The sequence below is a fragment of the Phacochoerus africanus genome, chromosome 5, assembly GCF_016906955.1.
Source record: "Phacochoerus africanus isolate WHEZ1 chromosome 5, ROS_Pafr_v1, whole genome shotgun sequence".
In the NCBI taxonomy this organism is placed as follows: domain Eukaryota; kingdom Metazoa; phylum Chordata; class Mammalia; order Artiodactyla; family Suidae; genus Phacochoerus; species Phacochoerus africanus.
The window spans coordinates 60,068,404-60,093,352 of NC_062548.1; the positions used below are offsets into that span (position 1 = coordinate 60,068,404).

Sequence of the window (24,949 nt, forward strand, 5' to 3'; positions counted from 1 at the left end):
GATACCCAAATCTGTTTCCCTTGAGAAATTAAAATCTTTGCCACTCTCTTGATCTTGCATCACCAGAGATAATATATTATTTTAATCCTTTTAAATTTATTGAGACTTGTTTTATGGCCTAATATATGGTCTCTTCTAGAGAATAATATGGGTGCATTTGAAAAGAATGTATGTTCTACTGCTGTTACATGGTACAGATATTGATATATATCTTTTAGGTCTATTTGGTTTATTGTGTTATTAAAGTTTTCTATTTCCTTATTGATCATTTGCCTAGTTATTCCATTCATTATTGAAGTAGGATATTGAAGTCTTCAGCTGTTATTGATGGACTATTTCTCCTTTCAATTCATCAGTTTTTGCTCCATAAATCTTGAAGATCTGTTAAGTGAATATATGTTTACGATGTTATGCCCTCTTAATAAACTGACCCTTTTATTACTATTAAATGCTCCTCTGTAAAAGCTTTTTGTTTTATAGTCTATTTCATCTGAAATTAGCACAGCCATTTCTGCACTTTGATTGTTACTATTTGTATGATATATCTTTTTCCATCCTTGACTTACGTCCAGTTTGTGTCTTTCAATCTAAAATGTGAATTTCAAAGACAGCATACTGTTGGATAATTTTTAAAATCTATCCTGCCTATCTCTGCTGTTTAATAGAAGTGTTAATTCATTTTTATTAATACAGTAAGTATGATAGGGTTTACCTCTTTTTCTATTTGTTTTCTTTTTTATTTCCCCAATACATTATTCTTTTCCTCTGTACAGCATTGTGACCCAGTTACACATACATGTACACATTCTATTTTTGCATATTATCATTCTCAATCATAAGTGACCAGACATAGTTCCCAGTACTACACAGCTGGATCTCATTGCTAATCCATTCCAAAGGCAATAGTCTGCACCGATTAAGCCCAAGCTCCCAATGCATCCCACTCCATCCCCCTCGGCAACCACAAGTCTACTCTCCAAGTCCAGGATTTTCTTTTCTGTGGAAAGGTTCATTTGTGCCATATATTAGATTCCAGATATAAGTGATATCATATGGTATTTGCCTTTCTGACTTACTTCACTCAGTGTGAGAGTCTCTAGTTCCATTCATGTTACTGCAAATGGCATTATTTTGTTCTTTTTTGTGGCTGAGTGGTATTCCATTGTGTATATATATCACATCTTCTTAATCCAATCATCTAATGGACATTTGGGTTGTTTTTATGTCTTGGCTATTGTGAATAGATCTGCAATGAACACGCAGGTGCATGTGTCTTTTTTAAGGAAAGTTTTGTCCGGATATATGCCCAAGAGTGGGATTGCTGGGTCATATGGTAGTTCTATGTATAGTTTTCTAAGGTCCCTCCATACTGTTCTCCATAGTGGCTGTACCAGTTTACATTCCCACCAACAGTGCAGGAGGGTTCCCTTTTCTCCACACCCCCTCCAGCATTTGTTATTTGTCGACTTATTAATGATGGCCATTCTGACTGGTGTGAGGTGGTATCTCATGGTAGGTTTGATTTGCATTTCTCTTATAATCAGTGATGTTGAGCTATTTTTCATGTGCTTGTTGGCCATCTGTATATCTTCTTGTAGAAATGTCTATTCAGGTCTTTTGCCCATTTTTCCATTGGGTTATTGGCTTTTCTGCTGTTGAGTTGTAGAAGTTGTTTGTCTATTTTAGAGATTAAGCCCTTGTCAGCTACATCATTTGAAACTATTTTCTCCCATTCTGTGAGTTGTCTTTTTGTTTTCTTTTTGGTTTCCTTTGCTGTGTAGAAGCTTGTCAGTTTGATTAGGTCCCATTGGTTTATTTTTACTTTTATTTCTAGAAAAGCTGAAAGCCTTCCCATTAAAATCTGGAACAAGACAAGGATGCCCACTCTCACCATTGTTATTCAATATAGTACCGGAAGTCCTAGCCACAGCAATCAGACAAAAAAAAAAGAAAAAGAAAAAGAAAGAAAAGGCAACCAAATAGGAAGAGAAGAGGTAAAACTGTCACTGTATGCAGGTGACATGATACTATATCTAGAAAACCCTAAGGACTCCACTCAAAAACTACTTGAACTGATCAACAAATTCAGCAAAGTAGCAGGATATAAGATTAACATTCAGAAATCAGTTGCATTTCTGTATACTAACACTGAAATATTAGAAAAGGAATACAGAAATACAATACCCTTTAAAATTGCACCCCAAAAAATCAAATACCTGGGAATACACCTGAACAAGGAGGTAAAGGACTTATATGCTGAGAACTATAAAACATTAATCAAGGAAATGAAAGATGATATAAAGATATGAAAAGCTATTCCATGATCCTGGGTTGGAAAAATTAATATTGTAAAAATGGCCATACTACCCAAAGCATTCTACAGATTCAATGCAATCTCTATCAAATTACCCATGACATTTTTCACAGAACTAGAACAAACAATCCAAACATTTATATGGAACCACAGAAAAATAAGAATTGCCAAAGCAATTCTGAGAAACAAAAACTAAGCTGGAGGCATAACCCTCTCAGACTTCAGGCAACATTACAAAGCCACAATCATCAAGACAGTGTGGTACTGGTACCAAAACAGACCTACAGACCAATGGAATGGAATAGAGAACCCAGAAATAAACCCTGACACCTATGGTCAATTAATCTTTGACAAAGGAGGCAAGAACATAAAATGGGAAAAAGACAGTCTTTTCAGCACATATTTCTGGGAAACCTGGACAGCTGCATGCAAATCAATGAAACTGGAACACAACCTCACGCCATGCACAAAAATAAACTCAAAATGGCTGAAAGACTTAAATGTAAGACAAGACACCATCAAACTCCTGGAAGAAAACATAGGCAAAACATTCCCTGACATCAACCATACAAACTCAGGTCAGTCTCCCAAAGAAACAGAAATAAATACTATTTGTTTTCTATACATCTTGAATCTTTTTTGTTCCTCTATTACTGCCTTCTTTTCTGTTAAAAAGATATTTTCTAGTATACCATTTTAATTCCCTGGGCATTTCTTTTAGTAAATTTCTGAAGTATGTTTTTAGTGGCTGCTCTCCAGATTACACTTAACACTCTAAATTATTACAATCTAGTTTGTATTAATGCCAAATCAACTTCAATAGCACACAAAATGTTTGTACCTGTATAGTATCATTCTCCCCCCTTCTTTGTGCTGTTATTCACATATATTATATCTTTATACATTATATGTCCATGAACACAGACTTATAATGACTTCTATGTGCAGTTATCTTTTAAATCAAATAGGAGAAAAAAGTTACAAACAAAAACTACATTTATACTGTTTTTTATATTTACCCATGTAGTTGTCTTTATCATGTGGATATCATGTTACTCTGTAATATCCTTTCATTTTAACCTTAAAGACTTGCTTTATTATTTTTTATAGGGCAAGTTTGCTAGCAATGAAATCTCTCAGTTTTTATCTTGAACATCTTAATTTCTCCTTCCTTTTGATGGGTAGTTTTGCCAGATATAGCATTGTTGGTTGACCGACTTTTTCTTTCATCACTTTGAATATTTCATCCCACTACCTCTGGCCTCCATGATGTCTGATGATAAATCAGTTGTTAATTTTATAGAGGATCACTTTCATATGAGTCACTTATCTCTTGGTGGGATTGATGCTTTCTGTTATGGATAGTTATTTGTTATTAATTCAACTTCTTTAATAGGTACAAGCCAATTAAGACTTTCTCCTTGTGGATTTGAAAGATTTGTGCCTTTCATCTAGGTTATCAACTATGTGGGAACAGAGTTACTCATAATATTCCTTTATTATCCTTTTAATATGGGATCTCTGGTGATGTGTACTCCTTCATTTCTGATACCCCTAATTTGTGTGTTCTCTCTTTTGTTCTTAGATAGCCTGGCTAGAGGCTTATTGATTTGATTGATCTTTTCAAAGAACCAAAATCAGCTTTTTTTATTACTTAATGAATTTATTACATTTATAATTGTACAATGATCATCACAATCCAATTTTATAGGATTTCCATCCCACACCCTCAGCGCATCCCCCCCACCTCCCAAACTGTCTCTTTCAGAAACCATAAGTTTTTCAAAGTCTGTGAGTCAGTATCTGTTCTGAAAAGAAGTTCAGTCTGTCCTTTTTTCAAATTCCACATGTCAGTGAAAGCATTTTATGTTGGTGTCTCATTGTATGGCTGATTTCACTTAGCATGATAATTTCTAGGTCCATCTATGTTGCTAAAAATGCCGGTATTTCGTTCCTTTTAATGGCTGGTTAATATTCCATTGTGTATAAGTACCACATCTTCTTGATCCACTCCTCTATTGATGGACATTTAGGATGTTTCCTGTCTTGGCTATTGCAAATAGTGCTGCAATGAACACTGAAGTACATGTGTCTTTTCGAGTCATGGTTTTCTCTGGATAGATGCTCAGGGGTGAGATTGCTGGATCAAATGGTAGTTTTATTTTTAGTTTTCTGAGGAATCTCCATACTGTTTTCCACAGTGGTTGAACCAATTTACAATCCCTCCAACAGTGTAATAGGATTCCTTTTGCTCCACATACATCCTCTCCAGCACTTATTGTTTGTAGACTTTTTGATGATGGCCAATCTGGCTGCCGTAAAGTGGTACCTCATAGTGGTTTTGATTTGTATTTCCCTAATAATGAGTGATGCTGAACATCTTTTCATGTGTTTTGTGGCTATCTGTATGTCTTCTTTGGATAATTGTCTGTTTAGATCTTCTGCTCATTTTTTGATGGGGTTGTTTGTTTTTTTGGTATTGAGCAGTAGGAGGTGTTTATAAATTTTGGAGATGAATCCCTTGTCAGTCCATTCATTTGCAAAGATTTTCTCCCATTCTGTGGATTGTCTTTTCGTTTTGTTTAGGGTTTCCTTTGCTGTGCAGAAATATGTATGTTTAATTAGGTCCCATTTGTTTATTTTTGTTTTTACTGTCATTACTCTCAGAGGTGGATCTGAGAAGATGTTTCTGTCATTTATGTTGGAGAGTGTTTGGCCTATGTTTTCCTCTAAGAGTTTTATAGTGTCTGGTCTTATATCTAGGTCTTGAATCCATTTGAAGTTTATGTTTGTGTTTGGTGTTAGGGAGTGTTCTAATTTCATTCTTTTCCATGTGGCTGTCCAGTTTTCCCAGCACCACTTATTAAACAGGCTGTCTTTTCTCCATTGTATATCCTTGCCTCCTTTGTCATAGATTAGGTGGCTGTAGGTGTGTGGGTTTAATTCTGGGCTTTCTATCCTGTTCCGCTGATCTATATTTCTGTCCTTGAGCCAGTACCATATGGTTCTGATGACTGTTGCTTTGTAGTATAGTCTGAAGTCAGGGAGTCTGATTCCTCCAGCTCCATTTTTCTTGTTCAGGATATCTTTGACTATTCTGGGTCTTTTGTGCTTCCAAAAAAACTTTAAAATATTTTGTTCAAGTTCTGTGAAAAATGTCCTTGGTAATTTGATAGGAATTGCAATGAATCTGTAGATTGCCTTAGGTAGTATAGTCATTTTGATAATATTGACTCTTCCACTCCAAGAGCATGGTATGCCTTTCCATCTATTTGTGTCATCTTTGATTTCTTTCATCAGTGTCTTAGAGTTTTCAGAGTACAGGTCTTTTGTCTCTTTAGGTAGGTTTATTCCTAAGTTTTTTTTTTTTTTTTTGGATGTGATGGTAAATGGGATTGCTTCCCTAATTTCTCTTTCTGATCTTTTGTTGTTAGTATATAGAAATGCAGTCAAATTCTGTGTATTAATTTTGTGTCCTGCGACTTTGCTAGTTTCATTGATGAGCCCTAACAGTTTTCTGGTAGAGTCTTTAGGATTCTCTAGGTGTAGTATCATGTCATCTGCAAATAGGGATAGTTTTACTTCTTCCTTTCCAATTTGGATTCCCTTTATCTCTTTTACTTCTCTGATTGCTGTGGCTAGGACTTCCAAAACGATGTTGAAGAGTAGTGGCGAGAGCGGACATCCTTGTCTTGCTCCTGATCTCAGCGGGAATTCTTTCAGCTTTTCACCATTGAGAATGATGTTTGCTGTGGGTTTGTCATATGTGGCCTTTATTATGTTGAGATAGGTTCCTGCTGTGCCCACTTTCTGAAGGGATTTTTCAGAAATGGGTGTTGGATTTTGTCAAAGGCTTTTTCTGCATCTTTTGAGAGGATCATATGGTTTTTATTTTTCACTTTGTTAATGTGGTGTATCACACATTGTTTTTTGGATATTGAAGAACCCTTGCAATCCTGGGATAAATCCCACTTGATCATGATGTGCAATCCTTTTAATGTATTGTTGGATGCAGTTTGCTAGTATTTTGTTGAGGATTTTTGCATCAATGTTCATCAGTGAAATTGGCCTGTAGTTTTCTTTTTTTGTGGTATCTTTGTCTGGTTTTGGTACCAGGGTGATGGTGGCCTCATAAAATGAGTTTGGGAGTGTCCCTTCCTCTGCAATTTTTTGGAAGAGTTTCAGAAGAATAGTTGTTAGCGCTTCTCTAAATGTTTGATAGATTTCGCCTGTGAAGCCATCTGGTCCTAGACTTTTTTTGTTGGAAGTTTTTAAATCACAGTTTCAATTTCAGTACTTGTGATTGGTCTGTTCACCTTTTCTATTTCATCTTGGTTTAGTCTTGGAAGATTGTACTTTTCTAAGAATCTGTCCATTTCTTTTAGGTTTTCTGTTTTATTGGCATATGGTAGCATATAGTAGTCTCTTATGATCCTTTGTATTTCTGTGACGTCCATTGTTATTTCCCCTCTTTCATTTCTAATTTTACTGATTTGAGTCCTCTCTCTTTTTTTTCTTGGTAAGTCTGGCTAAGGGTTTATCAATTTTGTTGATCTTTTCAAAGAACCAGCTTTTCATTTCATTGATCTTTTCTATGGGTTTCTTTGTTTCTATTTCATTGATTTCTGCTCTGATCTTTATGATTTCTTTCCTTCTACTAACTTTAGGTCTTGTCTATTCTTCTCTCTCGAGCTGCTTTAGATGTAAAGTTAGCTTGTTTATTTGAGCTTTTTCTTGTTTCCTGAGGTGGGCTTGTATTGCTATAAACTTTCCTCTAAGAATGGCTTTTGCTGCATCCCATAGGTTTTGGAGTGTCCTATCTTTGTTGTCATTTGCTTCTAGTTATTTTTAATTTCCTCTTTGATTTCTTCAGTGATCCAGTGGTTGTTTAGCAGCATGTTGTTGAGTCTCCACATGTTTGTGGTTTTTGCAGTTTTTTTCTTGTTGTTAAATTTCCAGTTGTTTGGTGTTGTGGTCGAAAAAGACGCTTGGTATGATTTTAGTTTCCTTAAAGTTACCCAGGCTTAATTTATAGCCCAGAATGTGATTAATCCTAGATAATGTTCCATGTGCACTTGAGAATAATGTGTATTCTGTTGCTTTTGGATGGAATGTCCTATAAATATCTATTAAGTCCATCTTGTCTAAGGCTTCATTTAAGGCCTGTGTTTAAGGCTGTTTGTTTCTATTTGTGGATTTGAAAGATTTGTGCCTTTCATCTAGGTTATCAAATATGTGGGAACAGAGTTACTCATAATATTCCTTTATTATCCTTTTAATATGGGATCTCTGATGATGTTTTCTCCTTCATTTCTGATACCCCTAATTTGTGTGTTCTCTCTTTTGTTCTTAGATAGCCTGGCTAGAGGCTTATTGATTTGATTGATCTTTTCAAAGAACCAGAATCAGCTTTGATTTTGTCGATTTTCTTTACTGATTTTTATTTTGTTTTCAACTACATTGATTTTTGCTCCAATTTTTATAATTTTTTTTCTTCTGTGTACTTTAGATTTAATTTGCTCCTCTTTTTCTAGCTTCCTATGGTGGAGGCTTACTAATTTTAAATCTACCTTCTTTTTAATTTATGCATTCAATGCTATAAAGTTCCCTCTAAGCACTGCTTTTGATGCATCCTAAAAGTCTTGATAAGTTGAATTTTTTTTATTTTCATTTACCATAGTCACTTTGTAATAACATTATTCTAGCTCTGACATTCCATTATAACTTGTATTACCTTCCAATAATATTCCTAAATTAAATGCACCACATCTACAGAATCCTAATGAAATAATTCTTCTCTCACATTTTTGGGGATGTTTTTCAGTGGGAGGCTTAACTCTGATTTATGGAAATGTTGCACACGATCCTTCTGCAGATGTTTTTATGTTTGTGTTGTCTGGAAAAATACAGAGCTCTCTCACTCCCTATGAGAAAATGGATGTTTGAGTTAAACAAAATCCTGGCCCTTTATAGCAGTCTCACTTGCTGGTTATTAATTAGCCTTATCAATATTCATTTGACAATAAAGAGCTTTAAAGATGTAAAAGCAGGCTGGGAAAATGTCCTCCTCCAGATTCCCTCAGCACACTATCCACCTAGGAACTTAGCCTTAACACCTACAGCTGTTCCCAACTCCTGCCAGGTTCAATATTTGAATTCTTCCTCAGGTCTGCCCACTTAGTATGATCTTCACACACTATCATCCTAGGCAAATATTCTGGCATTTCTTGTCTGTACTAACATCTTAACTCTCTTCTCTCATCCTCACTTGGTCCCTCCCCTCCAATCTTTTTCCACACAGTAGCCAAGGCAATTTTTTTCTAAAGGCAAATCTGATCTTATCATTCCCTTTCTTAAAATCTTCAGTGGCTTCCTGTTGGTCTGAAATGGAGAACTGACATCTCATACCATGGACTTTGGACCCAACCTGATCTGGTCCTTTCCTACCTTTCCAGACTCATCACAGGCCAGTTGCTAACTCGAACTCTAAGATCTGGATACACTCATCTTTTCCCATTCTTTTAAAGTGCCATGTACTTTCCTGCCTCTGGACCTTTGCATATGCTATTCTTTTTCCCAGCATAATTTTTCCCTTTACACTCACACCCTTTTACCACATTAACTTGCCTCCTCAACCCTCAGATATCAGCTCTAATTTTATTTCCTCAGTGAGGCTTTTCTGGACCCCAGAGACCTCAAAAGCTTATACTTTTCCTTAGTAATATGACATTAATTGGTAATTATAGTTTCATGTCCATCTGATTTTCTACCCTTGCTGAGCAAGAAATGGTGCCCTTCCATGTCTGTTTTACTTGCCATCATACTCACTAACACAGAGCCATATAAAATATTCAACAAATGAAAGAATAAATAAATGGAGCAATCTTTTCTTTTTTCCTTTGCTTTTTTATGGTCACACCTGCAGCACATGGAGGTTCTCAGGCTAGGGGTCCAATTGGAGCTACAGCTGCGAGCCTATGCCACAGCCACCGCAACGCAGGATTCAAGCTGCATCTGTGACCTACACCACGGGTCATGGCAATGCCAGATCCCCAACCCACTAAGTGAGGCCAGGGATCGAACCCACATCCTCATGGATCCTAGTTGGGTTCGTTACCACTGAGCCACAACAGGAACTCTGAAGCAATCTCTTCTTCTTTTTTTTTTTTTTTGTCTTTTCTAGGGCCACACCCACAGCATATGGAGGTTCCCAGGCTAGGGGTCTAATTGGAGCTGTAGCCACCAGCCTACACCAGAGCCACAGCAACACGGGATCTGAGCTGTGTCAGCAACCTACACCACAGCTCATAGCAAAGCCAGATCCTTAACCCACTGAGTGAGGACAGGGATCGAACCCAAAACCTCATGGTTCCTAGTCGGATTCATTAACCACTGAGCCACAACAGGAACTCCATGGAGCAATCTTTTCTTAAGATATTATTACTTATAACTATTTGCCAGCATAGTTATAAATGTTATATATTTTTTTCTCATTTAATTCTCACAACAGCATATTGGAAAGATATTGTCATTATCCCAATTTTGCAAATGAGGAAATTGAGGCACAGATAATAAATGTCTTGCCCATTTTTTGAATGAGAAAAAAAAGATGTTATTCCACTGTCTTTTCACTTGCAACAAGTAATCTGCTGTCATGCTTAACTTTGCTCCTTTGCACCTGTCTTTTTTCCTTTGGTTGATTTTAATATTTCCTCTTGATTACTGGTTTTCAGCACACTAATTCTGATGTGTGTTGGTACAGTTTCCCTCATTTTCTAGTACTTGGCATACATTGAATTTCTTAGATCTCTAGGTCATAGTTTTCATCAAATTTGGAAATTTTTCAGCCTTTATTTCTGCAAATATTGTTCTGATTCTCTTTCTACCCTCTCCTCAGGAATTCCATCTGCATGTATATTTATCATTTGAATTGAAGTCCATTGATGTTCTTTTGTTTATTATTTAGTTTGTTATTTATTGTTATTTTTCTGTGTGTGTCCCATTTTGGATCATTTCTATTGTATGTCTTCAAGATCACATTTTTTTCCTACACTGTCTAATTTGCCATTGATCCTGTTCAGCGTGTTTTCACCTAAGATGTTTTCTTCCCTAAAATTCTTCACATCTAAAAGTTTAACATGTGTTTTTTTTTAAATACATCCTTGTCTCCACTTAAGTTTTGAACATGTGGAACACAGTTATAAAACCTGTTTGAATGTCTTTTTTTTTCTTTTTAAGGCTATACCTGCGGCATATGGAAGTCCCCAGGCTAAAGGGTTGAACTGGAGCTGAAGCTGAGGCCTATGCCACAGCCAGGACAACACCAGATCTGAGCCACATCTGTGATCTACAACACAGCTTGCAGCAACACTAGATCTTTAAGCCACTGAGAGAGTCCAGGCATTGAACCCACATCCTCTCAGATACTATGGACATGGGTTCTTAACCCACTGAGCTACAACAGGAACTGCTGAATGTCCTTTTCTACCAATTCTAACATCTATGTCCTTTCGCAGTCAGTTTTGATTGCTTAACAAAGGGAACATTTTCATCTTCTCTTCATATCTAGTAATCTTTGATTGGATGCCAGTCATTGTGAATTTTACCTTGTTGGGTACTGGGTGTTTTTAGATTCTTATCAATCTTCTTGAGCATTATTCTGAGATGCAATTACCTATAAAGAACTCTCTTTTCATGTCTTGTTTTGATGATTCCTTAAGAGGGCCCAGAGCTCAGTTTAAGGCTACTCATTCCTCACTACTGAGGCAAGACCTTCCCAAGCAGTCTGCCCAGTGTTCCATGACTTATAAATTTTCCCAGCTGGGCTGGGGAGAATAGGCACAGTTTATATCCCTGCGGGAGCTCTAAGCTTTTTATTTCTAATTCTTTCCAGAGGATCTTCTCCAGCCTCAGGTAATTTCCTCATAGAATGAGATATCAGTATTGAGCAGAAATCTCAAGGGGGTTCTTAGAAGATTTCCCATGCTCTCTCTGTGTACCTCTCTCTTCTCTGGTACTTGGTCCTATGAAGCCTATATGTCTTGATCTCCCTGGACTCTTAGCTCTATATACTAAACCTATAAGTTTGCTGTGCTCTACCTGGGATCCTTCTCCCTACACTGTGGTCTGGAAACTCTCAAAGCATTAAGCTAGGACAATCAGAGTTCACCTTGGATTTTCCTGTATCTCAAGGATCAACAGCCTTTGCTGCTTGGTGTCCAGTGTCTTTGAAAACCAATGTTTCATATATTTTTGTCAGTTTTTTCCTCTCAGGGAATTCTCATGTACTGCTCTTGGTAATTAAAAGAGGTCAAAATTACCAATAGCTAGAATGTGTGGCCTCACTATCTTTTTATTCCAGGCATCAGGCTGATGAGTCATCCCAGCCAGATATTGCTCTCCTTGTCCTATGGTTATAGGTACCAGCTGGTCCCTGAACCAGTGCACCCAGCCCAGGGGGCAGGTGGGGGCTTCTGTCCAGGAAGGGATACTTTGCCTAATTCACATGAAGGTTCCATGTGCAATGAGAGCCCACCTGAGCCCCTCCATCCCTGACCCTCCACCTCTCCAGAGAGCTACCCTTGCTCCTCTGGCCTGCAGGCCTTGGCAGCCAAACCTGGAGAATGACTGCTTCACACAAAGCAGAGACAGGGTCTCCAGCTGACACTTCCTTTGCCTCAGTAACACTGGGCTTTGGGTGGCAACAGGAGTAAGTCAGACACTGCATGTGGCTTCCGGGGCCAAAGAAAGGTAACAAAAACTTCTATGGGTATCCAACAGTGGAAAGGTCCTGAGCAAATTTTCTTTTTTAAATCAAGATGCTACATTTAAAGCATCTCTTGAAAAATTTATGCTTGGAATTATTTTGGGTTTTAGTTCTGTGTGTGTGTGTGTGTGTGTGTGTGTGTGTGTGTGTGTGTGTGTATTAAATTGAAACAAAAGGATGACGATATAGACTTCGAAAGATTACAGAGGCCAACAGTGCTTCTGTTTCCTTTAGGAACAACATCTAAAAATCCGCTGTTAACTCTCAAGACTAACTACTCCAATCTTAAATATTCCCTGTATTAGTCTGCTCAAGCTGCTATTAAAAATATTATAGATTGGGTGGCTTAAACAACACAACCTTATTTTCTCACAGTTCTGGAGGCTAGAAGTCCAAGATTAAGGTGCCTATAGGTTTGGTTTCTGGTGAAGCAGCTCTTCCTGGCTTGCAGATGGCAATCTTCTGGTTTTGTCCTCATAGAGCTTTTCCTTTGTATGATGTGTGGAAAGAGAGAGAGCTCTCTGGGGTTAGGGCTTTGGCATATGGATTCGGGGCTGGGGGTGGGGACAGTTCATAGAACAGTCCACAGAACACCCCTAAAACAAACACCTTAGCAGCAGGATCACCATTCTCTTTGCCTCTACACATGTCCCCTTCCCCACTTCTCCTCTTCAACTACATCCCCATCCTTGGTCAGCCTAGCATCCTTGCTCTCCTCCCACACTGATGCCTCTGGGTACCAGGAGGCAACACAGCATGGCAGAGCTCAAACTTTGCTGCCCATTATGACTGCCTGGGGAGCTCTCAACTCTCCCAATGTCCAGATAACACCCTTTATGGATTAAATCAGAATATCTTGGTTGGGAGCCAGACATTAGTATTTTTATTGAAGAACTTTGTTTTGAATCCTGGCTTCATTACTAAAAAAAAAAAATCAGTAAAATAACGCATGCCTTGCACCAAGCAGGTATTTAATAAATGTTATTTAATCCTAAATGGAGATAAAAGTAGAATTTACCTCATAAGGTAGTGGTAACAATTAAATGAGTTAATATTTGTGAAGAGCCTAGAACAGTGCCTGGTGTATAAGGTTAAGTGCTGTGTTAGCTACCATTATTACCAGTGATGCCCTAAATGAAACCAGTGCCCCACAGAGGAAAATTCTTCACTAACTCAAGAACACAGGAAGAATCAGTGTACTCACTGCCTTAAATGTGAAAGAGAAAAGATCAGGCTAACATTTATTAAATACCTGCTCAGTGCAAAGCATGCGTTATTTTATTGAATTTTTACAACAATTTCTCAAGACCAATATTATAATTATTTAACAGAAGAATAAACTAAGGCTCAAAGAGATAGATTTAGGTTAATCTAGTGATGGAGTCGGGATTTACAACCAGGTCCTTTTGAGGAAGGGACGGTCTTCTTAGAGCCACACCTGAGGCATATGGAAGTTCCCAGGCTAGGGGTCGAATTCAAGCTGTAGCTTCTGGCCTACGGCACACAGCCACAGCAATGCAGGATCCAAGCTGCATTTGTGACCTACAGTACAGCTCATGGCAATGCTGAATCCTTAACACACTGAGTGAGGTCAGGGATCAAACCCACGTCCCCATGGAGACTAGTTGGGTTCGTTATAGCTGAGCCACAACACAAACAGCACAACCAGGTCTTTTTTATCCCAAACTCAGGCTTCTCTGAATCCTCTTTTCAACTAGATCTTGAGCTACAGTCTTCCATGTTTGTCTTTGCATTACCCAATTTAGCAAAAATTTTCTAAGACAGTTTATCCAGAATTCTCCACCCTCCATACTTCACCCTCCCACCGCCCCCCAGGTAATGTCTGATCACCCTGGTCTGCCCGCAGCAAGAATCCTGTCGGGTAGGGTTCTCCAGATGTTTCCTCTCAGTAATTTTCCATCCACCAGACTTCCACTGCCCCAAGGCTGTCAATCCCCAATTGTACATATCTATTCATAACTGAGCCCAGTTCCATACTGAGGTCTCCTTTCCCCTATGGCAACAGTCCCTGAATAGAACCTGTTTTACCACTTGATTGTCCAGGTCTGGTTTTGCTTTGGCAACCTACACACACACACACACACACACCACAGCAGAGCTCTGGAGGATCCCCTGGAGCCCCACACAGCTACGCTAAGGAGCTCTGCATGGTAAGGTACATGGAAACAGTCCCCATCCCCAACCAGTGGCAGCAATGACTCTTACACTGGTGACCATAAACAGCACTTACCATGGTCTGTTGTGGTCACATCGGTCTTGGGAGGCTCGATCACCAGCCTCCGAATCTGGGCCAATGTGCTGCTGGCTTCCTCCATCTCCCTCCAAATGAGAAACACATCCTCTCTGACCTCAGCTCCTGGGAGGGAAATACGCATGAGTTTGCAGCCATGAGAAGCCCCAGAACCTGCTGGTTGTCCCATCAAGCCTGGCACACACCAGCCAAATTTCTAGAATATTTCGTAACATCAAATTCTATTTTCCTCACTAATGTCTTTCTGAGATTCAGAAGTGAAATCCTTAAAAAAATGCTATCATCTCAAGAAGTCATAAAATGCTGATTTTTTTGAGTTTTTTTTGTTTGTTTTATTTTTTTTTTCTTTTTGGCTGCCCTGCTGCATATGGAGTTCCTAGGCCAGGGATCAGATCCAAGCCATAGTTGCGCCCTAAGCCACAGCTGCAGCAACACTGAATCCTTAACCCACTGTGCTGGGCTAGGGGTTGAGCCTGCACCCCAGTGCTCCCAAGACTCCGCGGATCCCATTGCGCCACAGAGGGAACTCCAAATGCAGACTTCAGGATGCAATAAATCCTCATAAATTTAATATGTGTAGCACCCAGGATATTTTAAGACAAATTATTGATAACACTCAAATAAAATAAAGAATAAAAATATTCAAATGCACCTAATAAAAGCCAGGGTGAGCACTGTGGGGCAGGAAGCGCGGTGGTGTGTGAAAGTAACAAGCCCTCCTCTGTCTTGATCTGCCTGCTATTTCCTACTTTGAAATCACCTCCACTGCTCTATATGTTTCCCTAACATAATAACAGTTCTTTGGTCTCCTTTTCTGGACCTCTGCTGCCTCAGTTAAGGGTTAGGCTTGGCTGTATAACATTTTTAATGATATGGTTTAAATAATCTAGATATTTATGTCATTCTAGCAATCAGTCAAAGTTCATCCTGTGGCTTCAAGGTCCAAGGCTGGGACAGAGGCTCTGCATTCACCAACATCCTGGCTCTAAGAGATAAGCAGTTTCCAGAGGTTAAGGGGGGTGTAGGAACAGGAGGGAAATGGGTGTGACTGTAAAAGTGTGACATGAGGGGACCTGGGGTGGTATCTTAACAACATCAATATCAATATCCTTGTTGTGATATCATTTTGCAAGATGCTACTAATGGGGGAATCTTGGTTAAGAGCATGTAAGCATTTCTACTATTTCTTACAACTGTATGTGAACCTACAGTTCTCTTCTCATGTCTCTCCACCAGAGCATGCTGTGCATGCTCTACAACTCCAATGGGCAACCATGCTTAAAACATCATTCATTCATTTTCAGTGGCCTCTGTGAGCCCAGCCACCAGCCTGGAACCACTCAAGGCATTTTGAAGGGTATGGTGGAGTCCCTGCTCTAGGAAGCTTCTACAAGGTTGTTGAGATAAGAATTCAGCAGACGTATTCTCTAGTTTTAAAGACTCTATTCCAATAAGAGTTTATTTAAAACAAACACACACAAACAAATGTATTTTACAGACTGTACAGAGTTGGTTCAGGGAACACTGATGTTACTAATTAAGTAAGCGGAGTCCAAATTCTCCAATGATAAGTACCTTTTGGAGGTACCTGCTATGTGCCTGGCATTGTGCTTAGGGCTATCTAAACATTTTCTCATTTCCCTTCACCACAATTCCACAGGCAAATTCTATTCCTCTCCCCATTTCACGGCTGTATAAACTGAGGCAGAGCTAGTTGTCCAAAGTCATAACATCAAAGAGTGGCAGTGCAGGGGGTGAAACTCAAGTTGGTGTGACTGTACCAACTCAGCCACCCTGACTAGTTGTCCTGGAAAAAGGATGGCTGGTTTAGATTCCCCTGCAGCCCCTCCTGCAGCTGGTGATGGCATCCCACGTACCATGTGTGTCCACAAACAGGCCACGGATGCCTGAGATCCCACAACCCCAGAGGATGAGGGACCACTATCAGGTCTAGGGGCCACTCCAGGAGATTCGTCCACCTGGGGCAAAAGGACCAACCTTAAGCCACCAAGATAGACCAGGGCAGACCAGAGTAAATGTTTCTGATTTTTAAAATGTAGTCCAGGAGTCCCCACCATGGCACAACAGGATTGGTAGCATCTCCACAGCGCCAGGATGCAGGTTTGATCCCCAGCCCAGCACAGTGGGTTAAGGATCCAGCATTGCCATAGCTGCGGTGTACAGAGCAACTACGGCTCAGATCTGATCCCTGGCCTGGGAACTACATATGCCACAGGACAGCCAAAAAAAAACAAAATAAATTGCAGCCTAGAAGGGTGGGGTGGAATTAAGGGACATCAGAGCCCTGGCCCTCCTGAAGTGGCCAGATCAGGTGAGAGAGTATTAATAGCTATATTCATTAAGAAGCAAGTGACGAGCCCTGACAGAGATGGACGGCCACCAGGGCTCTGCAGCCATCAGCAGCCCAAGGAGAGAAACGTGATGAGCACCCAGCTCCACCTCGGAACTCCAAAAATATCACAGGCTGCTGCCAATTGCAAACCTGGAGCTCACAGGACTTTCTGACCCTATGAAAAAGCAGAACTAACTTCCGGCTGCTTGCTTCAGCCTGCATGTGGTAAGTAGCAGAATTCTCTCTTCAAAGGTTTCAGAGGAGTCAAGGCTTTCCATGTGCCTAGACCTGTCAATAATATCTTAAGAAAGAGTGAGCCACAGGTCAGCATGCAAAGAAAAACCTCCAAGGAAATACAGTTGACTGGCTGATTCAGGGACAGGAGAGTGTGTTTAAGGGGACAGCCGTGACCCAAGATGTGCTCTCCTGAGCATGTAGTAATTAGACTCTCACTACACTGGGTTAGTCGTTATAATGAGGCAGCTAGAGATTCCTGTGCAGGTGATCAGAAAACAAAACAACTCAAAACTACCCATTTAACTAGGTTAAATGAAAAAAACAAATGAAACAAATGAAAAAAAACAAAACCAGCCAGTGGAGCATAAAAATCATGGGCAATAAAAAGCCTAACTTAGAAGGTGGAATTTTATTTCAAGTTATTCTACAGGCAGTGGGGAAGGGCTGCCATTTTTATCTGGGTTGCGTCTAAGGGACTTAGCTGGGAAATCAGACAGCTGCAGCCAAGGGAGACAGCCCCACTGAAAATAGAAGAGCCTGGGGACAGGGCACAGGAAACTTAGTGTTCCGAGAGCTCTGTGGGTTTGCAATTCTCCAGGCCAAACCAGAGAGGAGACAAAACCCCACTGGATCCTGTCATCAAGGGAGGGGTCAGCCAAGGCCTGCTGTGCACAGAAAGAGGATATGGTTCCTCCTGGGCACATCTGGGTGACCCAAAAGATCCTCCCCCTTCCTCACCAAGCCCCAACATCCCCCACATGCCTAGTGGAACAACTTGAAGGCTCAGAGTATGCTGACACCACTGCAAGTGCTGTCACATCAAGCTGCTGTTTTGCCTTAGCCCCCGGTACTGACTTCTCAGACTGCTGACGTAACAGATGAATGAGACCCAGATCAGATACGTGTGGGTGTGTCAGGGGAAGAGCCCACGGAGTACCTGCCACAAACACCACCTGCCTGTTAAGGCTTCCTGTCAAACCTTCCTGTCTCACCTGCAGGATACAGTCCAGTCCAACTCATTAATCTGTTCACTCAGCAAATACTTGTTGAGCACTTACCACACATAGGGAGTGGGCACTGCCAGGACTGAGGATGCAGCAGTGAGCAGGGTTCTGCTCCCTGAACTGGCATTCAAGTCCAGGGTTCAGGACCCCCATTTCACCCCCTCTAATACTGGCAGCCTGAACCCTGCCAGGACACTGTCCTCCCAGCCCTCCAGGGCCCCTGCACTCCCACTGCCCTCCCACTCAGGGCACTCAGAGCCCTCCACTGCACTCAGCCCCACCCTTCATTCAAGGCACCAGCCTGGCTCCACCAGCAAGCTTTTCCCAGTCACTCCAGAGAACAATGATCTGCCTCTCACTTCTTCTCAATTCTGGTGAAATGAGCCAGCCACAATCACTGTTCTCAGTGGAGGCTTTTGCTGCCTGGACATACTCTCAGGCCATTAGACAGGCGGGCACCATATGCAATTCCTGGCTGCCTAGCACACCAACCTCCAACTCTAATGAGCATAAAGAAGCATCAGCTGGAGATGGTGAATTAGTCTATCCAGACCTGGAATCCAGGCTAATTCAAGTCCAACTTGACAAACATGAGGCTTTATTTTTAGTAAGCAGCTGCTTACAGCACAGCTCACCATTCAGCACTGGTCCAGGGCCATCCCAGGGCTGAGAGCTATTATGATCTTCAGCTTTCCTATGGTATTAGCCCACAGTGTTAGATTACAGTTTACGTTTGAACGGACACAGTGTCTCTTCTTTGTATCCTCCATGGTAGTCAGCACAGGATCCAGGGCTTTCAGGAAGAATTCCTATCCTTCCTTCTTTTTGTTTTTCCTTATGACAAAGAAATAATGACCTCAAAGAATTGCTCTGTCTCATAATTGACGGGCCCCAATAACGCAAGAAACTCTTCTGATTGGTATATAACAGACTTATATCATTTGAGCATGTGGCTGTGCCCTAGGGATTCCAGATCTCAAGAGTGACTTGTCCTAAAGCAGCAGTAATATCCTTTTTAGATCCTTGGGCCTCAGCTAAGCAAGGCTCCCCGCCATGATTCTGAAATATTAGCAATACCAATGAAATTAAAACCACCCTCAGCAACCCTGAATCCCAGACCATCACCTGGGTCTTCCTGTGGGCTGGTTTGTTAGTGGCCATTTCCCCCTTGCCTAGGACCCCTGGGGAGTAACTAGCCCCACTGGGTGGAGACTGCTCACTGCCTGAGCCCTAAACTCCTACCTGACGATGAGGGTTCGAAAGAGCTGAATATGACTATCAAAGGCAGTATTTTCAGGAAAACACTGCATATCTATTTTCATAAAGCAATATGACATTTTAAAATAATAATCCACTATGAGGTGATTAAAATTCCCAGAGACCTAAACTTATAGTATAGATCTAGTAAAAGGGGGCATATTGCATCCATAAAGGGATTGAAAGTGGTGAAATCAGAAGTTTTTGTTGTAATGGAAAAATTCCCAGTTCCTTGTGTTAAATTACATACTAAGATGTTTTGCTCAGTCTCACCCAAAGGAAATTAACTACTAATTAATTTAAGCAAATAGAGTCATTTTGCTATCCTGATATGCTTTCTTGGGACAATGAATACATGTGTTTCACAAGCATCATGATGTCTTAAAAGCAATTTCAAATGTCAAGGATGGGCAACTCTTAGATGGTTATGGTACCATCTCCTGGGGCCTCCTTCTTCTAAGCAGAAGGCAGCAAAATGCAAATGTAATGCAGTCTAATTGTCCAATATTCATATAGAAAACCTGAATACAAACCATAACTCTTCTCCCCATGCTAGAGAGCAAGTCTTCCACCAAACTCCATGAGAACATGACCCCAGGCTCTGGGTGCTACTGACTAACAGGCGATAAATACACAAGCACAAAGAAGAGAAGCAATATCTAAAGAAAAGATGTCCCAAATGCCCATGAATAAAGTTACACTGAATAAATCTATTTAGAATGGGTAACACCATTTAAAAGACATCAACTCATAGGATATTTTAATGAAATGGTAAATTTGAGGGAAATTTATGAGTTTCCTTGAGAGCAAATTTACTAAATTTTTTGTTTTTTAGCTTTCCCAATCACAAAAAAAGGCCTGAACTTTTGGTTCTAAGGGAACTACAGGACCCCCAAAAGAATGCAAGATGGCCCCAGGGCTGCTCTCTGAGTTCTATCAACCAGCTCTGAACTGGGCTGAGCCTGCCACTGCTGGGTGCCAAGAAAGGGCTCTAGGGAGCAGTGCAGGGGTCCTGGTGAAAGGCCGTGCTGCAGCCCAGAGTTAAGAACAAACAAGGAACCCAGGACTCAAACCCACTATGGGGAAAAAAATACAAGGGCTCCCTGCCCTTAAAGAGACTGACCCTCTGGGTGGGAAAACTGGACCTTTGCACACATCAGGTAAAGGTGTGAACTAAGGGAAGAAGAGGGTTGAGTATACATGGGCAATTCTTTTTTTCCCATGTTTGAAAATTTACTTTATTGAAATATAGTTGATTTACAATGTTGCTTTAATTTCTGCTGTAGAGCAAAGTGATTCAGATATATATATACACATACACATACATGTGTATATCCTTTTTCATATGTTTTTCCATATGGTTTATTATAGGTCATTGAATAAATACAGTTCCCTGAGCTATACAGTAGGACCTTGCTGTTTGTCCATTTTATATATAATACTTTGCATACACTATTCCCAAACTCCCAGTCCTTCCCTCCCCTTTGGCAACCACAAATCTGTTCTCTTTATCTGTTCTTCAGATAAGTTCATTTGTGTCATATTTTAGATTCCACATATAAGTAAAATCATATGGTATTTGTCTTTCTCTGTCCGACTTACTTCACTCAGTATGAGAATTATCTACCTGCATCCATGTTGCTGCAAATGGCATTATTTCATTCTTTATTTTATTTTTTTTCCCGCTGTACAGCATGGGGATCAAGTTACTCTTACATGCATACATTTTTTTCCCCACCCTTTGTTCTGTTGCAATATGAGTATCTAGACATAGTTCTCAATGCTACTCAGCAGGATCTCCTTGTAAATCTATTCCAAGTTGTATCTGATAACCCCAAGCTCCCGATCCCTCCCACTCCCTCTCTCTCCCATCAGGCAGCCACAAGTCTATTCTCCAAGTCCAGGATTTTCTTTTCTGTAGAGATGTTCATTTGTGCTGGATATTAGATTCCAGTTATAAGGGATATCATATGGTATTTGTCTTTGTCTTTCTGACTCATTTCACTCAGTGTGAGAGTCTCTAGTTCCATCCATGTTGCTGCAAATGGCATTGTCATTCTTTTTTATGGCTGAGTAGTATTTCATTATGTATATATACCACATCTTCCAAATCCAATCATCTGTCGATGGACATTTGGGTTGTTTCCATGTCTTGGCTATTGTGAATAGTGATGCAATGAACATACAGGTGCATGTGTCTCTTTTAAGTAGAGTTTTGTCCGGATAGATGTCCAAGAATGGGATTGGGGGGGTTATATGGAAGTTCTATGTATAGATTTCTAAGGTATCTCCAAACTGTTCTCCATAGTGGCTGTACCAGTTTCCATTCCCACCAACAGTGCAGGAGGGTTCCCTTTTCTCCACAGCCCCTCCAGCACTTGTTATTTGTGGACTTATTAATGATGGCCATTCTGACTGGTGTGAGGTGGTATCTCATGGTAGTTTTGATTTGCATTTCTCTTATAATCAGCGATGTTGAGCATTTTCTCATGTGTTTGCTGGCCATCTGCATATTTTCCTTGGAGAACAGTCTATTCAGGTCTTTTGCCCATTTTTCCATTGCTTGATTGGCTTTTTTGCTTTTGGGTTGTATAAATTGCTTATATATTCTGGAGATTAAGCCCTTGTCCGTTGCATCATTTGAAACTATTTTCTCCCATTCTGTGAGTTGTCTTTTTGTTTTCTTTTTGTTTTCCTTTGCTGTGCAGAAGCTTTTCCGTTTGATTAGGTCCCATGGATTTATTTTTGCTCTTATTTCTATTGCTCTGGGAGACTGACCTGAGAAAATATTCATGAAGTTGATGTCAGAGATTGTTTTGCCTATGTTCTCTTCTAGGAGTTTGATGGTGTCCTGTCTTATATTTAAGTCTTTCAGCCATTTTGAGTTTATTTTTGTGCATGGTGTGAGGGTGTGTTCCAGTTTCACTGCTTTGCATGCAGCTGTCCAGGTTTCCCAGCAATGCTTGATGAACAGACTTTTTCCCATTTTATGTTCTTGCCTCCCTTGTCAAAGATTAATTGACTATAGGTGTCAGGGTTTATTTCTGGGTTCTCTATTCTGTTCCATTGGTCTGTCTGCCTGTTTTGATACCAGTACCACACTGTTTTGATGACTGTGGCTTTGTAATATTTCTTTAAGTCTGGAAATGTTATGTCCCCTGCTTGTTTTCTGTTTATCAGGATTGCTTTGGTGATTCTGGGTCTTTTGTTGTTCCATATAAATGTTTGGATTGTTTGTTCTAGTTCTGTGAACAATGTCATGGGTAGTTTGATAGGGATTGCATTGAATCTGTAGATTGCTTTGGGTAGTATGGCCATTTTTACAATATTGATTTTCCCAATCCAGGAAAATGGAATATCTTTCCATTTCTTTACATCTTTAATTATTTCATTCTTTTTTAAGGCTGAGTGGTATTCCATGGTGTGTGTGTATGTGTGTACCCCACCTTCTTTATCCATTTATCTGTCAATAGACATTTAGTTTGTTTCCATGTCTTGGCTATTATAAATACTGCTGCTATGAACATAAGAGTGCATGTATCCTTTTAAACTATAGTTTTGTCTGTATATATGCTCAGGAGTGGGACTGCTGGATAATATGGTAGTTCTATTTTTTAGTTTTTTTAGGAACTATCCTCCATAGTGGCTGCACCAATTTACATTCCCACTGACAGTGAAAAAGGGTTCCCTTTTCTCCACACTCTCTCCAGCATTTGTTATTTGTAGATTTTTTAAATGATGGCCATTCTGATAAGTGTGAGGTGGTACCTCATTGTAGTTTTGATTTGCATTTCTCTCATAATTGGTAAAGATGAGCATATTTCCATTTGCTTTTTAGCTACCTGTACATCTTTTTTTTGAGAAATGTCTTAGTAAGGTCTTCTAGATGAGCAATTCTTAAATCCTAAACTGAGATGCTGGAGTTATAATGGGAAGGAGCAATTTTAAATCATCAAACAGAAGCATAATTGATTTCCTAAGAGTCTGCAGTTCCCTGAATAGGAAATTTGTGTTTTGTTCCTTTTTAATCTCCACCTCACCCCTAGTGAGACTCTAAGGAACACAGAAGGCATTTAATAAATGTTTAACTAACCAGAGGGTTGTCTCATAGAAGTAATAAGAAATCCGAAGCAAGTCATTATTAGAAGGAGCAGGACTTGGGAGATAATAAAGTCTCAGCCTTGTAAACTGTAATGTGGCAATAATTTTGGATGTGCAGCTGCTCTGGCTCCATCCATTGCATTAAACTGAGTTCTAGGGAGCAGGAAGGAGACCTCAGAGAAAACTGCTCTCAGTAAACTATAAACAGGCACCAGTCAGTGCTTCTAAATGAAATTAGGGATTAGAAATAGAGGAGTAGTGCCCAGCCTGAGTGATGGGCCAGAAAACTTTAAATATCCAATTAAAGATTACAAATAGTCTTCCAAGAATGAGGACTTGGTTGTTTTCTCTTTATAAGTCTGACAGCCTGGACATACCCTGAAATAAATAAATTTTGGTTTTGTAATACTTAGTTTTGTTCATGCATTTTTATCCAACACACCAAAAAGTACAGTTTCCAAAGAGAGTATAAGCCAAATTTTTATAGCTACACCATTTTTGGACTTAAGAATAATACTGTGAATCAGAACAGCTTTTCTAACTTCATTTTTGCCAGGAATACTGGAAACAAACAAAAGTATTCTCAGAAAAGCATTGCCTTTTCCTATTACCTGAAACTCATTCCTTTTTTTCCCCATTTTTTAAATTTAGGTATAGTTAGTTTACAACATTGTGCTAGTTTCAGATATACAGCAAAGTGATTCAGTTTTCTTAGATATATGTACATATAAGAATATATACTTTTCAGATTCTTTGTAATAGGCCATGACAAGATATTGAATATAGTTCCCTGTGCTATACAGTAGGTACTTGTTGTTTATCTAGTTTATATATAGTAGTGTGTATCTGTTAATCCTAAACTCCTAAATTATCCCTTCAGTGCCTCCCCTTTGGTAACCATAAGTTTGTTTTCAACATTTGAGTATATTTCTGTTTTATAAATAAGTTCATTTGCATCATTTTTGGATTCTACATATACGTGATATCATATGATATTTGTCTTTCTCTGTCTGACTTAACTTCACTCAGTATGATAATCTCTAGGTCCATCCATGTTGCTGCAAATGGCATTATTTCATTCTTTTTTACAGCTGAGTAATATTCCATTGTGTGTGTGTGTGTGTGTGTGTGTGTGTGTGTGTGTACCACACCTTCTTTATCCATTCTTCTGTCACCAGACAGTTAGATTGTTTCCATGTCTTGGCTATTGTAAATGGTGCTGCTATGAACACGTATCTTTTGAATTAGAGTTTTCATCTTTTCCAAAACTTTTATTTATTCATTGCAGTCTTTCTCTCGTCCCATGAGCAAAACATGGTGGTAAACACACTGTCTCCCAATTGAAGCTTCTGTTCAATGAGCAGGGGCTGCCCAGCTTGCTGCACTGAGCTGGCCAAGGGGAGTCCAAACTTAGAAGGAAGGGGCAATCATGGGTTGATTAGTGATGGCTGATGGGGACAGCGGGCTGGGGCTAGAAGTGAAATGTGCTGAGCTGCCCAATCCTGATCTGGAGTCATGAGAGCATCTTGAGCTGTGGGTTTGGTTGTATATATGAAATCACACTAAAGTTAAGACTGACTGTCTATGTCTAACACTGCTGCCTCCTCCTCTTTCTCTTCCCCTCCCCTTGTTCCTCTTCCAGTAT

At 39.9% G+C, this 24,949-nt stretch overlaps 1 protein-coding gene across 1 annotated transcript in view; it reads right to left on the reverse strand.

Moving 5' to 3' along the window:
• Window positions 1-24,949, reverse strand: part of VWA3B (von Willebrand factor A domain containing 3B) — a 222,067-nt gene that overhangs the window by 145,740 nt on the left and 51,378 nt on the right. Inside the window, 1 exon segment of the mRNA XM_047781500.1 lies at window positions 14,332-14,457. Coding sequence (XP_047637456.1) covers window positions 14,332-14,457 — 126 coding nt within the window.